Source organism: Dicentrarchus labrax, unplaced genomic scaffold, assembly GCF_905237075.1.
Source record: "Dicentrarchus labrax unplaced genomic scaffold, dlabrax2021, whole genome shotgun sequence".
NCBI lineage: Eukaryota > Metazoa > Chordata > Actinopteri > Moronidae > Dicentrarchus > Dicentrarchus labrax.
In genome coordinates this window covers 11,923,549-11,939,806 of record NW_026136703.1, presented here as the reverse complement: position 1 = coordinate 11,939,806, position 16,258 = coordinate 11,923,549, and the positions used below count along the sequence as shown (strand labels likewise).

At 39.9% G+C, this 16,258-nt stretch overlaps 2 protein-coding genes across 4 annotated transcripts; one reads left to right on the top strand and one right to left on the bottom strand.

Annotated features, from left to right (window-relative positions):
- Positions 1-308: 308 nt before the first annotated feature.
- On the bottom strand, positions 309-6,789 carry fam161b (FAM161 centrosomal protein B). 3 transcript variants are annotated; one of them, XM_051391236.1, is made up of 9 exons: positions 6,568-6,789; positions 4,962-5,185; positions 4,352-4,878; positions 3,412-3,728; positions 1,576-1,694; positions 1,302-1,469; positions 1,082-1,181; positions 839-996; positions 309-595 (listed from the first exon to the last, which is right to left on the bottom strand). In XM_051391236.1, exons 2-9 carry the CDS (start codon positions 5,171-5,173, stop codon positions 514-516), a joined length of 1,683 nt encoding a protein of 560 aa, XP_051247196.1. In that variant the 5' UTR covers positions 5,174-5,185; positions 6,568-6,789; the 3' UTR covers positions 309-513. The 3 variants fall into 3 exon arrangements, with proteins under 3 accessions (XP_051247196.1, XP_051247206.1, XP_051247215.1); XM_051391246.1 differs by having other exon boundaries at positions 878-996; XM_051391255.1 differs by lacking the exons at positions 309-595; positions 839-996 and having other exon boundaries at positions 1,093-1,176.
- An 87-nt stretch (positions 6,790-6,876) lies between these two features.
- Positions 6,877-16,083, top strand: coq6 (coenzyme Q6 monooxygenase). Its single transcript, XM_051391273.1, has 12 exons — positions 6,877-7,242; positions 7,590-7,724; positions 9,583-9,641; positions 11,472-11,598; positions 12,808-12,938; positions 13,032-13,139; positions 13,464-13,526; positions 13,629-13,736; positions 14,384-14,586; positions 14,769-14,884; positions 15,241-15,407; positions 15,951-16,083. The coding sequence occupies exons 1-12, from the start codon at positions 7,041-7,043 to the stop codon at positions 15,978-15,980; spliced, it is 1,449 nt and encodes a 482-aa protein (XP_051247233.1). The 5' UTR covers positions 6,877-7,040; the 3' UTR covers positions 15,981-16,083.
- Positions 16,084-16,258: the final 175 nt, after the last annotated feature.

Genomic DNA, 16,258 nt, shown 5'->3' with positions numbered 1-16,258 from the left:
ACTGTATATATTTTTTTTAAATATCGTAAGCTTCTTGATTTAGTGTGGGTAGAGCGCAAATTAATGTTACAGACACAGTGGTCTTAACTGGGGTTCTCATTTTGTTTTTCCAACTGTTTATTCTGGTAACCAAGTGTTCATTATCCTCTAAATTACAGTGTTCATATTCCTTAGCAAAATTGTTGTCATAAAACCAAAAGTAGCTTTTTTATTTTCAGCTTAATCTGCTCTTGAAATGTCACGCAGATTGTATACATATATGTGTGTGTGAGTTAAAACATATAAAATATTAATTACTTATAAACATATACAGTTCTATAAACTTTTATTTTCTTTCAGTTGTGATCTCCAACATTTGTGATTGTAGAGTCCAGATGTTTTGTAATTTCATAATTTATAGTTGCACAACTATCAAACGCTTGGTGCCGATAGTTAGCTGTGACATTTTTGAGGACAGTGTTGTTTTCTAGCTGAGAGGCCACAAAAAACTCTGTGCCGCCTGAACCTTTTTGATCATGGCATTTCTTCCCCTTTGGACTTCACGCTCTTCTCTTCCACATCTTCAATTTTCTCCCCGTCGTCTACATTTTCTTCCCTAAATCAGACATGTTGGGTTAGAAAATGGCTATATTGTAATTACATCGAACTTTTACTTGGCTACAGTATTTGTCTTTTCTTCTCTAAAGGCTGCAGGGCAAGCTCAGAAAATTATGTAATGTAATATGACCAAACCACATGAAGTCCTTGGCTCTCCAGCACCAGTGCTATTCATAATTTTACCGGACACAGTGGTATTACATAGTGGATGAACAAAACAAAAAATTCTCATTCTGCATACCTGCTATGAATTTCATTCTCATCTGTATCGTCCTCTGACCTGGATGATGTTGGCGTTCCTTCAGCTGCTTCTCCATTTTCTTCAACAAATTGCTCTTTTAAGCCGGCTATCTTCAGCTTGTTCCTGTATGTCTGCTCTGCGTGAGCCTTTGCATTTTTCTGCCAGTAAAAACACAAAGTTAATGTTGGAAGGGCATGTCATTTACAATATGATGTAATCTTCTCAGCTTACCACGTCATTTACCTGTTTCACCTGTTCGAACAAATAAGGGCGTTCACTGACTCGTGTCTTTATATCTCGTAACTCCCTCATGTACTCTCTCATCCTTTGTCGGTCAGCTTCCCTTCATGTAGGAGAAGATTATAGCTTGAGCTACTGTGGCAGGCGTGTGTGGTTGTTGTGATTTGAGTTGCAAAGGTTGCAGAATTTGGTGAATGAACGGCTTCACTTGACCAGCACTCACCGATGATGCTGTAGTTTTTCATTATGCACTTCTTTCAAGCTGCTGTGTGGGTCCAGCAACTTTGCATGAAGTGTGACTGCCTTCTTCATGGCCTGGGACCTCATTTGGTGCTTCCTCAACCAGTCTGCACTCTCTTGATTCTTGCTATCCCTCATCTCCATTGAATTTCTATGAAGGTGAAAATATGCTGTATGTCAGGGGATTCAACTATTTAGTTTGTAGAAACTATACGGAGGATAAATCGATTGTCTTATGCCAAAAAAACCCAAGTCACCTGATGGCCATGCAGCGCTTCCTCGCAGCATCTGTGATGTACGTGGGGAGTGTGTCTGTGGACAGCGATGTTAAGGCCCCAAGTGACTTGCTTCTACTGAGATTACTTATTTTTGGTACCTGTAAATGAGGGGGGGGGAACAGTTAACATTTTTGTTAAACAAATTTTAGAATCACCTTAGAAATAAAACCCTACATGGTGAAGTAGTAACACCAGCAAAGTATTGTCAATATAAACTGATGTACCGTTCAGTGCAATGAGTTGAGACAGATATAGAAGGTTTTCTGACAGATGATAAAGTGTAGCACAGCCAAGTGAAAATGATTAAGAATTACTTTTGACATTTTCTGTCAATAAACAAATAAATTGTGTGGAAAAACCCTCAGTAATTCCAAAATAATATGCTTAGTAATAATGGACTTATTTTGATTTCTAAAATATAGTTTTCAGTTTTTGTTTGTGTCAAGAATCACTGTGAGAATAGTCAATACGACGTACTTCACCAACATTCATGAAAAAGATTAATTGATGAGATACTGATGGCTTTAGAACCACAGCTTAATGTTAATGTCTATGAGGTCACAAATAGAATAATGTTTTTGTTTGTTTTGCCACTTTTTTCGAGAATCTGTATAAATCCGTCAGTTTCTGTGATCATTATTAACTATGAAGAACCTATGTCATGTTAATCTGTAATTATACCTAAACAGTAGCTCTTTACGTGCCATACCTTCGTCTGCAGGGCTAAGTATATCTATAGCGTATATAGCAATTACTGACATGGTTCATAAAATCTGTGGTAGTAATTTTGGCCAGACGATAAAAGAAAGGAAGACAGGAAAGAACTTTCACTGATCACAAAGTTCGTTCTACCACTTTGGATTAGTGTAAATTACGGTTACTCTTATTTAATTAGTGTTCTAATTACTTTTACTCTGTAATACCCTTGTGTGAATCATTCACCCAGACAAATATCAACAAACATATATAGCAATGGTCATGTGAAATATGTAATTAATCTCATAAAAATATATATTTCTGCTTGATTTGAGGAACAAAAAGTGAACAAATATGATGTCATACATCAGGCACTGTAGAAATGGGGCTTGAGTTAAACTTTAATTAAAGTATGTGGTGGAGAAAGTTTTAAATTCAACTATTCACAGGAGGGGACTATTCCCTCTATGGGCCCACTGTACATATTTTAAATAGCTTTACAGTTCCACAACTGAGCAGACTGGTCTGAACGACCTCAAGAAATAAGGCTTTTGTCACATTTTATGAAATAAACATTTTTGGGTGTTGATGGACCACAGGAATACATGTAACATGATGTAGGGTAAACATCTGTTCTTATTAGGTCAGTTATTGTAATTTGGTGAAATCATAGCGATGTGAAGCTTTTTTAAAAAAGCAATGATTTAAGTAATCAGAACTGTTTGTCATCTGGAAGTTTAGAGGCTTTGAGGAAGTCTAGTGGTTTCCTTAAAAAAAAGAAGAGTATTGACTTGATAAAGTGGTGGGTGGATGTGACTCGAACCATCCATCAGGCAGAGATGTAATGTACAACTATAATGTGAAGCCATCTGGTGCTTTGGAGTCCTGGATGTCTTCTTACGTAATTCCTCTTCAGACACAGGCTCTTCGACACAGGCATTATTCTTTACATTTAATGAGGTAATATTTCTGAGAAAGTCATTAATTCATTCTCAGACCCCTGTCAAAAATAAAATATTCTAAAACTTAAATTAAATTAATGAACTGCATGTAAAGAAGAAGTAAGAAGAAGAGAAGTAACTAAAGCTAAGGCAGTTCTGGGGTAAAGGAAGGTTTTACCTGTGAGTTTACAGGGCTTATCCTACTTTGCCTTGCAGGTAGAGCTGATGTCCTCAGATAGAAGGGCTTACATTTTATCTGATCTTTACTCTGTGTTTTTCTCAGCGCCTCGGTCTGCAAGGCTTTGTGCAGCCTGCTGAAATCAGGGACCTGGTGGATGATTTTGGGCTTGAAGCTGGGTCTCTCATCCAGGAATCCCAACTTTTCTTTCCTGGTGCGCTCAGCAGTGCGAAGTTTTGGGCCGCCAGACACAATAGGATTCTCACGTTGCACTGTTTTCTGTTTCTGAGCGGAGACTTCTCTGCAAAGCTCCTGGTCTGCACAGAATTACAATAAGTTAAAGTAGAAGACGGAGACGTGTCACAAAATGTGATCAGATGTACTGTATACACACATTATATAAAATATAATTACATTATAGTACAATCCATACAGTTATATAGGGTCTTTCAATACAAGACAGATAGTCAGGGACTCCTTTGTGATATCACCATCATTAAAACTGAACAATGAATTTAAGGAAAATGACCCAACATACAGTGAATACAGTGAATACAAATACATGATATGTGAAATAACATGTATTTGTAATGTTGTCTAAAGTTTATCAGCTCAAGAAATCTTGAGCAGCAGAGCATGCATTTCTACAGGTTTCTACATACTATTATACTACAATTTTGTAAATCCTTACATCTCTTTTATTACTTATATCTGGAGTTGTACCTATTTGGGCCTCTAAAAAACTCTAGAAATCATTACTCTTTAGTTGGTTGCTCACAACTCATTGACAATAATCTGTTCTAATGGCAGTATATTCTGTGACACATACTGTAGAGTGATGTTACAAAGAATCTGATCTCTCCATATTTTCACTGTAATTCCAACGATTAAACCGAACACTCTACCAGCTGGCATCATCCATTCAGAAAAGGAAACCCACCTTTTAGCTCAGATTCTGAAGAGCCTTTTAGCTCTTTGTGGGGAGATTTCCTAAAATTAGCAGCCTTGTTTTTCTGATCACGAGAGGCTTGGTTTAGCTTTTCTATCAGATTCTCCCTTTTATCTTTTTCCCTCTCCAGGAAGGTGAAAGGTTTTTGAAAGGAGAGCAAAAAGTCCCTCCTCTGCTCACGGCCCTGCTTCCTCTCCTTCTCCCTCAGCTCCATCATCTCCTGATAGAGCGGCTGAACGACATGGCTGGGGACTGGCAGAGCGCAGAACTTCTTCTGACACTCGGCCTCAGCCTCCTCCTCTTTGCTCATCTGTGTTGTTTTACATGAAGCTAAACGCTCACACTGTTGAGTCCTGGAAGGAGTCAGCGTGGAAGTCTTCCTGACTGAACAATGCTTCCAGTTTGTTGAAGATAGCCAAGCTGGAGAAGATAAGTAAGACCTTTCTGATTGTCTGTGCAAGATCTCTTTGCCTGAGGTCAGGGCAGATGTGGAGGTGGATCTCCTCATTCCCATATTTCTGGAAGAAATGGGAATGGAATGGGAACAAATGGTGTATATTATGATTATGACAAAACATAAAAGACATTTTAAGAAACCTACTTGTGCTGATGGTTTAGTTCATTTTTATCCCCAGACTCTTGGTCAGTTGACAGTAGAGCGTTCTGATGAATCCTCCTCTCCAGCTCCTCTCTCTGTCTCCTCTCTGTCTCCTGCATCTGCTGCCTGAGGGCCTCACTCAGGGCCTTCAGCTGTTGCTGGAGCACTAACTCTGATCTGAGTCCATCTTCCAGCAAGGTCTCCAGCTTTGACATATTTCTCTAAAACTTAAAAAATAATAATAATAATAAGTAAATAAACAGGGATAGGTTAAGTGAAAAAAAATCACAGTCAATCAAAGTTCTTTTTCATTTCTCTATCAAATGAAAGCAAATTCACAACAATTCTGACAACTGATTTAATGTGGAAGTTATTTATCAAGCAAAATAACCAAACTTCCTATGGATCCATATTATTTAATTAATTTCATTATTTTTTATTTTTTCAGTTACTTAAATGTACACTTCCAACACAAAACTTTACACAAAATAATAAGTTGTGATCTGGGACAAAATAATACACATGATCAAAAATAAGCAGGGAGAAGGAAAATATTTTATTACTTAAGTGTCATTGAATACTTTCAACAACATTATGAGACAGGTGTCCACTTGTCCACACATTTGACATAAACATTACTCTGTTACTGTATTGCTCTTGCATAGTTTCTATTTTACTTATATTCTTATTTTAGTTTTATATACCTCTTACCATTTATTTTCTACTTTCTCTAATTATTTGTGCTTATTTCTGTCCTTGTGCTGCTGCAACAACTGAATTCCCCCTATGGAAATAAAGACTTATCTTATTTGATCTCGGCACATTTTATTAAATTATAATATAACGATTAAATAAACTGGCAAAATTTGACTGGTTATTCCTTTATGCCAATTCCATAAGCAAAAATTCAACATTGTCTGGTCCTCTCAAATGTGAGTGTATGTTGGTATATATGTTGGTTTTATTAGTTGTGAATGGTTTTGTAAACTAAATATCTTTGGGTTTGGACCATTGGTAGAACAAAACATACAACAATATATCAACATGGGCTCTGGGAAACTGTGATGGACAATATTCTTGCATTTTGTAGACCTAACCATCAATCGATTATTCGAGAAAGTAAATGGAAAATAACTAATCTAAATAACTCTTAGTTGCAGCTCTAATCTTAAATAATGAGGATTTGCTGTTTTTCTCAATTGTATGTCAGCATACATTGAATCTCTTTGGGTTTTCGATGGTTGGTTTGGATAGTTGAAGCTATTTGAAGAAGAATTTACAATGGGCATTTCTCATTATTTTATTAATCCAAATAAATCAAGTTACCCGTAGTTGTCCTGTTTTGTATTTTAAGGCTTGCTGATATAAACTTGCTGTTAACTCCACGTCCGGTCTGTGTAAACGGGTTGCCTTGGAAACCAGAGCTCTGCGCTCTAAACAGTGCGTAATGTCGATTTAAGGACTTGTATTCAGCGTCTGCTAAACTAGGTTTCCATACGTATTCGCTTTTATACAAACCTGCTTTCTATTTACTGCCACTTGAAAGCACACGGTAAAACAAATTAAATCAACGATATTCACAAATGGAAAGTAACAATGAGCCGCCAACCTGATAAAAGATGAGTTTTAGGAAGTGTTTCTTGGCGTCAAACCGTCTTCCAAACGCCACCAAACGTTACACCTCCGCTGACGAGATACGCTACAGCTTATCTGGACAGCTAACGCGGTCTGTTGGCGAATTAAAGTTCATAAGAGTCTTTGTATTACACCTGAAACGAAGCGAGTGTCTTTTACTCCTCAGTTTTGGTAACATTAGCACTGTTTGTGGACATGAGCGGCAACGCCAGACGCAAAATACGTCCTCTGTGATTGGACGCCAAACCGGAAGTACTTCCTCCGGAGCGGTTGTCAACACAACATGGCTGGATTACAGGAGAGACACAGCTGCTGTTATTAGGACGTTCAAGGGGACACGTTTATCTGATTGACATATGATTAGTATCTAGATTTTAAAGGTTGTATTTGGTTTCTCCTGTTCAATGCGGGGCGTGTCCCATATGAAGACAGAGTGAAGACAGAATCATGCATAAGCTCACACAGGCGACGCTGGCCTTAAACGGCCTTGGCCGGTGTTTTATTGCAGAAAAGCATTTATCTGCTCTAAAGATCATCAGCCGGGGATTAGTGTGTGCAGAACACGGAGACGACTCTGGCAAGAATGAGGTTTATGATGTTATTATATCCGGGGGAGGAATGGTTGGATCTGCTATGGCATGTTCCCTAGGTGAGTAATGCTCTCCCAGCACTGAATAACCACATTTTGGTGTGTGACTTCAGATGTTATTAACCAGTCAATTTAAAAATAAAACATAGTGCTATCAGAAGCTGTCTTAATTCACTTGAACCTGCGTTCCTGCAGATAAACCCATTGACACTTGGGATAATTACTCTAAAATAGCGAGTCAAATGTGATGCAATGTGAAAAAACATGTTGAGTCAGATTTTATGATTCCAGGAAAACACTCACAGCTTCACCACAAGATTTGAGCAATGCATACCACTTTAGAAACACTGCTGAGAATTATGTGCTGTCATTTTGATTGTATATGGTATTTAAATGTTTTTTGACAGGCATGGATCCCAACTTGATGGGTAGGAAGATTCTTCTGCTTGAAGCTGGAAACAAGAAAGTAATAGACAAGGTCCCGGACACGTACAGCACCAGAGTCAGCTCCATCAGTCCGGGCTCTGCCACCCTCCTCAGCGGTACAGTATACACTGACACAACCTGACACACAAAAACATTATCACATGGTCTGTGACATTTAGTTTTTTGTTATGTTCTTGTTGAAAGGCGTTGTGCATTTTAAAGAGCGGTTTCGTCACAGACAGAAAATAAATCAAAAAGTTATTTCTGTGGGGATTAGCTGTGAGAATCTGGTGGAGCTAGACTGTTAAATGGCTCTGACAAGGTAAGCCAGGGATCAGACACTGTCCAGTCATGCTGGCTAAGAAGGGATCATATCTGACCTTAATTGTTCCTCATGTGATAGGTCACCTGGGATGTTTCCTGACACTAAGTATCTCTCTCAAGGTTAGAGATTTTGGCAGTCAGGAAAAGGGAGAGTCTGGGATTGCAGGCCACGCAATTTAAGTTTGATGAACTCATATGTGAAACATGTTCTCTGTCCTAATTCTGCAATCTCAGGTCTAGAATCCATTAAGAATAGGTGAAAATGACCATAAATCCAGAACACATGCTACTGGCACATACAACCACTGTTTTACACACAAATCTCTTACCAACGAACAATATTAAGGGGTGAGAACCAGAGGGGCGTAAATAACATTTTGGGCCAAAATTTTCTTATACGTACATATATATCTCAAATGAAAGCTCTTGATGAGCTCGTTCTACTGGAAAGGGCACCTGTGAATTCTATACCAATTACAATGAGTTATTGATTAAAAAACAAAAATATATCAGTTCATTAAGTATATTGTCATCCACATCTTTATGTGGTTTTAATACGAAAGATTAAACATCAGAACAAAGTATGGTCACTGTTTGTTTTGACTCTCCTAAAAAGTTAGTCAAATGTTACTTACGCCCCTCTGGTTCTCACCCCTCAATATGAAAGTTTACAAAGAGAAATACAGATTATATGTAAATTCATGTTTCAGCCAAGATGTATTAGCAAATTTAAAATGCCTCCAAAAGGATTTTTATCATGTGAGACCGTCAAAATAGATATGAAACTACATCATTGGCTAAATTGCTTTCATGGTTGGACAACTAATTTCATCCAAATTTATTGTTATTAAGGTTCTTAAAATAACATGTTTAATATGTAGTCAACTTAGCAGTTAAGTGATGAGAGCACAGACAACAACAATTACAATATCGCCCCAGTAGATCACAAGTCAAATAAAGTCAAATTATATTATATAACCCAAAATCACAAATCACAATTTAACAGGGAAAAAATGGAAGAAACCTCTGGAAGAGAGGAAGGATCCATCTCCCAGGCCAGACAGACATGCAATAGATGTCTAGTGTACAGAACAAACCAACAAAATCACATTATATACACACTTTGATGACACAATTTCTAATACATGAAGATTGTAAAATAGTAAAATATAAGTGAAGGACATAATGCAACATGACAATATTTTTAGTAACAATAAGCCAGTGAGAGATAGAGAGGTTAAAGCTTTGCTTAACAAACTCACTTCACTCCACTCACCTGCATTATTGCATTTATTGACTTTACAGTGTTAACACTGAAATGTCAATAGAGTATTTGAAAGGATTGCAGAGCGAAGCAGTTTATTTCAAGCATAGTGCCCGGCTGTGACCTCATCGCCTGCCACTGGCACCTGCGCAAAAAGTAAAAGCTCAGCCAGTTCTCGCATGTTGCACAAAATCAAACAATCAGCGAGAGATCCAGAGATAACCTAGGTTTTCAGTATGTTCAGTATAACGTTCAGTATAATGTTTTTACCATGAGTGTGTTTCCATCACTAGATCAATGTAACATGACTTGTAAAACACTGTCAATGCAATGTTGCATTAAATTAGTATTGTAATTGTTTTGTAAATGTGTTTATGCACACACAGGTATTGGAGCATGGGAACACATCACAAATATGAGGTGCAAGCCCTATAAAAAGATGCAGGTATGTTGATCTTCAGCTCACCATTAACATTAAGTTGCTTTTTAAAATCTATGCAACGCAAAGGTACAGTAACCAGCATTGTACTGCTATGTAAAAAAATCACAAAAGTATAATTTTAAGGCAAACTAGAGCCAATGCTGCAGTACTGAGAATTTCCCAAAATCTTTCTGTTACACAACTTGAGTTTTTCTTCATATGTCTTCCAGACAGTCTAATTTACAGGCATACTGTATGTATTTCTGTCATCCATCAATCACAGCACCATACAATTTGTGGAGAGAAAAATCTGTGACACTCAGCCTGTACTCAGTCATTCAGCTTAATGAACAAGCAACACAATACTGTATCATATAATCATGTGTATGGTATGTAATTGTTCACATTAAAATGGCAAACAGCGGTTTCATGTAACATGCATTTTGTTCATTCCTTTGTGCAATTTATGCCCTTTCAGTAGCTTTGCAGGATCTGTGGCACAAGGAATGCCAAAAGGTATATTTAAAAAAAAAAAAGCCCTTTCATCTGGTACATTCAAACTACGGGATGGTTCTCTGACCATGCAAGTTTTATTTATTAAAGCCATGTTTTCTATGAAGAGTAAATCATTTTGACGTTTTCAAATTGGTACTCGTTCCCCATATCGTATAATTACGAAGATTCATGTGAACAACGGGAAGAAGATGAAAGATTAGGAGGAGAGTGGTTGTTTGCTGCAGAGTGAACCCGCTTTACGGCTGTGGGTGCAGGCTCAGTCCCTCTTGTAAGATGTGGTCGGTGTGTACCAAACACTCAACAGCAGGGTTTCTCTCTGGGCCTAAGATGTCATCATGCAATGCCTTACAGTGATTATGGTAGTGCACCTCTCCCATTATACCTTCACTCTGTTACCACTGTTTTGGCTTGTTTGCCCGTTGAATCTCAGTCATATACATCCCCAGCCATAGCACTGGAAAATACGTACTGCAGGTTCTAAATAACATTCTTTCCATGCTATAAAATGCTCTTCTACCGTAAATGTCCAGTAAGCATTGAGGGTTTAGATTTGGAACAGAAGGCAAATGAAGTTTTTGCCATTAAGGCATCATTTTGCCCGCATTTTTCTCTATAAAGTTGCAAGGAAGTGTATTGTTTAAAGTATGTAGTAACTCCACTCCGAAGCTACATCATTTCACCCTGCATTAAAAAAAACAACCCAAAACAATTTTTAGGCTGGTCTCAGTAAATCTTTCTCCCCAACCACTTATCACAAGTTGCAAACCCACTGCCATTAGTGGTTTTCTGTGGGGTATATCCCCCTACTTTATGGCAAGTTGGAAAAAAGTAGTGCAGCAGCATATTACTGCAGAATGATGGGTTCTGTCGCCATAGTTACAAGCCAGGAGATGATTAACCTTGTACAAACACTTTTCACCCCCTCATGTTTAACTCAAATGGTGCTTTCAGGGTTTGAATTACAGAAGCCTACAACTATATCTTATTCTACCACTTTTGGCTGCGGATAAATATTGACCCACTCTTTATGTTCACAAACATGTCATTTGTTATTTGTGTTTCCAAATGTTTTACGAAAATCCACATCACAAAATGTCATTTGGTCTTCCACCTCAGAGAGGGCTCCATTAAGCTGGAGTCAGCCGTCCAGCCAGAGGGGGGTGTTGGTGACCCTCATCACTCCGGGTTTGATGTATGCAGGCTGTGCCAGCTTTTCAACAGCAGCTAGCAACTTTGATGTGTTCAGCTCAATGAAGCAGCACCAGCTATATATAGGGAGAGGGGATGCACTTAAGGATAGACTTGCAGACCACATGCATAATGAGTCCTCTCATTTAGGTTTGGGATGCTTGCTCTGATGCCCTGATCACTTTCGATAAGGAGAACCTGCAGGACGAGATGGCATACATCGTGGAGAACGACATCATTGTGGCTGCACTCACTAAACAGCTGGACACTCTGTCCGGTAAGCACTGCGTTTATGATTAAAACATGAAGCCCATACACAGTAGCAGCGCTCTGTAAGACTTCTTGATTCCTGTTCCATCTGCCTAATGGACGCCGAGTCTGGCAGCTAATGCCACCACATTTATTCCATCCTGTCCCCAGGTTTTGTTTATTTGTACTCTCTCCCGGTGACTGTTTTTAAAGACAAGTTCAGCCCTTGGAGCCATTCGTGTTTTTCCTGCAATTTCGATCAAAACCTCACATTTTGGGAACTGCCGAGCCCCGGCACCCTCTGAGGACACGTGAAGTGGTCCAGTGACCTATTTAAAGCTGCCATGTGCTCCCAAGCTTTGCTACCTTTTAAGACACTAAAGCTCTGACACTGTGTAGTGTTGTATTGCTGTTGACATTAGACCAACTTTTGTGAGGTTCGCAAATAAAACCTTGCTCTGCTATGTGCTTGACAGTTAAACTGGCATATTTATAAACAGTTTTCAACATTTTGCACCAAACAACGGATGTGTGGTTACAGCACGTTTTTGCCTCATGTGCCTCCCATTTGTCCGTTTCTCTCTCTCCTCTCATTTCAGCTGTGGTGTTGTTAGGTTCAGTGCAGTACATGAGAATTGTGCTCTGCGCCAGCTGTTTTCAATGTAACCCTGCTCTCCAATCACTGAAAACCCATATTTGACATTTGTGTTCAGGAACCAGTAGCCGTTCTGTGGATGGGTGCCGCTCCAAGTCAGCATGAGCCAGCGTAGCTCAGGATCCTTTCATGTTTGGGATGTCCAGCTGCTGATATTTTAGGAAAGAGGGGCCGTTTTAGTGCAAAATCTAACAAGCTGGCAGCATGTGCAAAGTGTGGCGTGGTGTCCTTGTAGATAAACACTATTAGTCAGGGCAATGTGGCAGGCCGAGACCATTAAGAAGATTGTCAAATGTGAAATTCGGCAGCTACCATGTGCCAGGGAGGAAAACCAGTAGTGTTTTATGAGGTGGTTTATAGATCTTCCACTGCTTCGGCTGCAGGCAAGCAGTCCTCTCGTTTTGACAGAAAAAGAAGCAAAGCACTGATTTAGTGTGATGATACATACACAGGACCAAGATTGATCCCTTTGTTGTGTGAGAGTCACACCAGTTGCAATTTTATTTTGAAAAGTGCTGCGTTTTTTTTCTTCTTTTCTGCTGCCCTTGTGGTCACCAGTTTTATGTCCTTGTTGTCCGTCAGATAACGTGCAAGTTAAGTACAGGTCCAAGGTTGTGAAGTACGCGTGGCCCATGCCCCATCAGGCAGCAGAATCCATCCCATGGGTCCAGGTCACGTTGGCCAATGGAGAGACTGTTCAGACCAAGCTGCTGGTCAGTTTGATTCCGTCACACAAGCTGTTCATCTGTCCTTGTCCCTTTTCTGTTTGTTTTTTTACTGTTTCCTTTTCCTCGTCTGTTTTTCAGATTGGTGCAGATGGACCAAACTCAATGGTGAGGCGGGAATTGGGGATACCCACAGTCAAGTGGAATTATGACCAATCTGCTGTGGTTGCTGTCCTGCACCTATCAGAGGTGAGTATGAACACATTCATACAGTTTAATTTTAATTATATAATGTGTGTCATGCATCACTCCCCACATATTATATATATATTTATAATTTGAACATGCACTATGTTATGTTACTGTGTGTGAATATACTGAGAATTTTTATTATGATAGTAATTTTAATGTCACATCTGTCAGCATGCTTAGAACAATACACCCACCCAGAAGTACCATTTATAATATCTTGTTTGTATGTGCAGTGTGTGTAATTAAAATGTATGCCCTACAATGCAATGCCACAATATTTCAGTATAATATTTAATTTAATCTAATTTATGTGTTTGACAGCCCACGGAGAACAATGTCGCATGGCAGAGGTTCCTCCCAACAGGACCCATTGCAATGTTACCGGTAATACATCCGCATTATTTACTGCAGTATTTTTTTCTTTTTGCAAAATATCCATCTGTCACATAGTATTCAATGTCAGTGTCCATGCTCTGTGCACTGCAGCTGTCGGACACAGAGAGTTCCCTGGTGTGGTCAACCACCCATCGACTCGCAGAGGAGCTGCTGGAGCTGGATGAGGAGAGCTTTGTCGACGCTATCAACTCTGCCTTTGTAAGTCTTGCTCCAACCTTCAAACTGCTGATGTTGTGTTTCAAGTCATTTTTCCACATGTGTCAGGGAGATGTTGCAACATTTCTGTATTTGTGCGCAGCATGCTGTATGTGGCAGGGGTTCTCCGTAGACTTGCTCACGTGTTGAGCTGTTTTTAGTGACTCATGCAAACAATATTGTCATTGTTTTGCCCAAACCTTTTACAATACTAATATTTCTCTATCCATTTTTTTATGTTTGGAGAAACTCCTTTTTCCCAAGCTGGCTATTTTTACTGGGCCTGCTGATGGACGGGGTCACCACGGTTGAGTCACGTTTGGTTTCAGGCCTGGTTTGCTAATTAAACCTGTGGTCTCCCAGTGTCGACCATTACTGCATGGAATGTTTTTCAAACAGAGCTAATTCAACTGCATAGCCTGGCCGGCATCTTCTTTTAATTAGCCCAGCTCCCGAAGCCCTGCCAAACCAGTTAGTTAGGGAGGGGAAAAAAAGCACTTTCGCTGGCCTGGAGTTCAGCTTTGCTTCTATGTCAGCTAATTTCTTTGTCCACTCAAAGGGACAATGTCTGTTTTCTCTCTCTTCTGGCCATTTCTCATTCTCTGTGAATATGTCTCTGTCTTCTCGCCTGTCTGCATGTGCACCAACAGTGGAGTAATGAGAACCAGTCGGAGCTGATTGAGACGGCTGGCTCTCTGTTCCGCGGCGCCCTGTCAGCCATCATGCCGTCTGCAGGTTCACCTCGACAGCTTCCCCCAAGTGTGGCGGGGATTGGCCCAAAGACCCGAGTCATGTTTCCTCTGGGCATGGGTCATGCATCTGAGTACATCAGGCACCGGGTAGCTCTCATTGGGTAAGATAGCCACAGTGAAAGTAATGGCCTGCACATTAACACTTTAAGATTGACCTACAAATCAAGGCTTTTGAGCTGGTGATTGTTTTCTCAACTAATGTTTACTGTGATCTTGCACTGTGCATAATATACTGTGAGTTGAATGCATTTGAACAGAGGGGGGGATATGTTTGTCTTTGCAGGGATGCAGCCCATCGTGTCCATCCACTGGCGGGTCAGGGAGCCAACCTGGGCTTTGGGGATGTGGCTTGCCTCACAGAACTCCTGAGCCAGGCGGCCTTTAACGGGAAGGACCTGGGTCAGTGAGAACTCTAAACAGACACAAGCGCTGCCACCATAGCACAGTGGTTTCCCCCTAAGCTCTTTTCCATAGCCCCAGCTCACACGCATGCTGTTGATCTGAATTATAAAAAGCATCAGCCTTTCCGGTAACATTTATTTCATGTTTTTTCTGTTAATTCTGCCAGGAACTATATGTAAGTTGCTGTTCAGAAAAAATGAAATCCTGTTATGAGATATTATGCTTATTTTTTCCTACGTTAAATAGCCTGCAGTCAAAATAGCACCAGTGTATTGACTTAATGCAGAAAACATATGACAGACAAGCTTAAACTCTCTGCTTTTTAACTCCCATTCTCTTGTTTGTTTGTGCAGGAGCAATTCAGCACCTGTTAGAATATGAAACTGAACGCCAGCGACACAACCTGCCCATGATGGCTGCCATCGACCTCATGAAACGGCTTTATTCCACTAATGTTGCTCCTGTTGTTCTCCTACGCACCTTCGGTCTGCAGGCCACCAACATGCTCCCAGCACTTAAAGTAAGCTCCTTCTTCTTTTGGCATCTACACCCAAACATCCTGTTCACCTCTCAGATAATATCAACCACCTGTCAAACCTTAGCTCCGCCTCCACCCTGACCCACCCTCCACCCTCTTTTTTGATTACACGGAGCTTTACTTTAGTGGTGTCTATAATTTCCAGGGTTCTGAACCTACTACTATGGCATCTAAGTTTAGCCCCAAATTTAGTGTTACCAAAAGTACGTGGGTGGGGTGCAGGCCTGGCCCTGGGGCAGCGGACAGCGGTGTTGGCTTGTGTTTTCACACTCCTTTTATTACCGACCACTCATGTGAAATGGCTTTATTTCCTACTAAGTGATTCAGACCAACACAACTATAACTGGTTGTAAAGGCATTTCACCATGGTGGCAAGTGAAACGTGACATTTCTTTCCATATTAAATGTTGTGACTTCACTGGTTTACAGGTCTTGTATAGAGGTCTGCTCACTTGTAACAGGCTCTTAGTGAACACATTCAAAGGTTACAAAGTTTTTGAGTTGTCGTCTCTTTTGCCACTGCAGGAGCAGATCATGGCGTTTGCAAGCAAGTGATGCATCAATCATGCAGTGGTCATTTGTGGATCTCCAGAAACTGAGCTTTAAATGCTGTAAAGATTGTGAATAAAAAAAATAAAATAATAAAGATATATTTTAACTCTTTTGTGATTTGTTTTCTGGTGTGTGCTTTGGCAGAAGTATATAGTGCACGACATTGCTGCTGCCCCAAGCATATCACATATCAAAAGCGTAAAGATTGTTGATTGGATCTTAGAATCCTGCACTATTTTGCGGCTACATCTGAATTATCCAAGAAGTATATCTAAAAGATG

Excerpts from the sequence above, each read along its gene's own strand:
- fam161b (XM_051391236.1), bottom strand. The coding sequence starts at position 5,173 with ATGTCAAAGCTGGAGACCTTGCTGGAAGATGGACTCAGATCAGAGTTA. Across the intron at positions 3,729-4,351 it reads TTCAGAATCTGAGCTAAAAG|ACCAGGAGCTTTGCAGAGAA; the intron begins GTGGGTTTCCTT and ends AATTCTGTGCAG. Across the intron at positions 1,695-3,411 it reads TAAGCCCTGTAAACTCACAG|GTACCAAAAATAAGTAATCT; the intron begins GTAAAACCTTCC and ends CCTCATTTACAG.
- coq6 (XM_051391273.1), top strand. The coding sequence starts at position 7,041 with ATGCATAAGCTCACACAGGCGACGCTGGCCTTAAACGGCCTTGGCCGG. Across the intron at positions 13,527-13,628 it reads GACCCATTGCAATGTTACCG|CTGTCGGACACAGAGAGTTC; the intron begins GTAATACATCCG and ends TGTGCACTGCAG. Across the intron at positions 14,587-14,768 it reads CACCGGGTAGCTCTCATTGG|GGATGCAGCCCATCGTGTCC; the intron begins GTAAGATAGCCA and ends TTGTCTTTGCAG.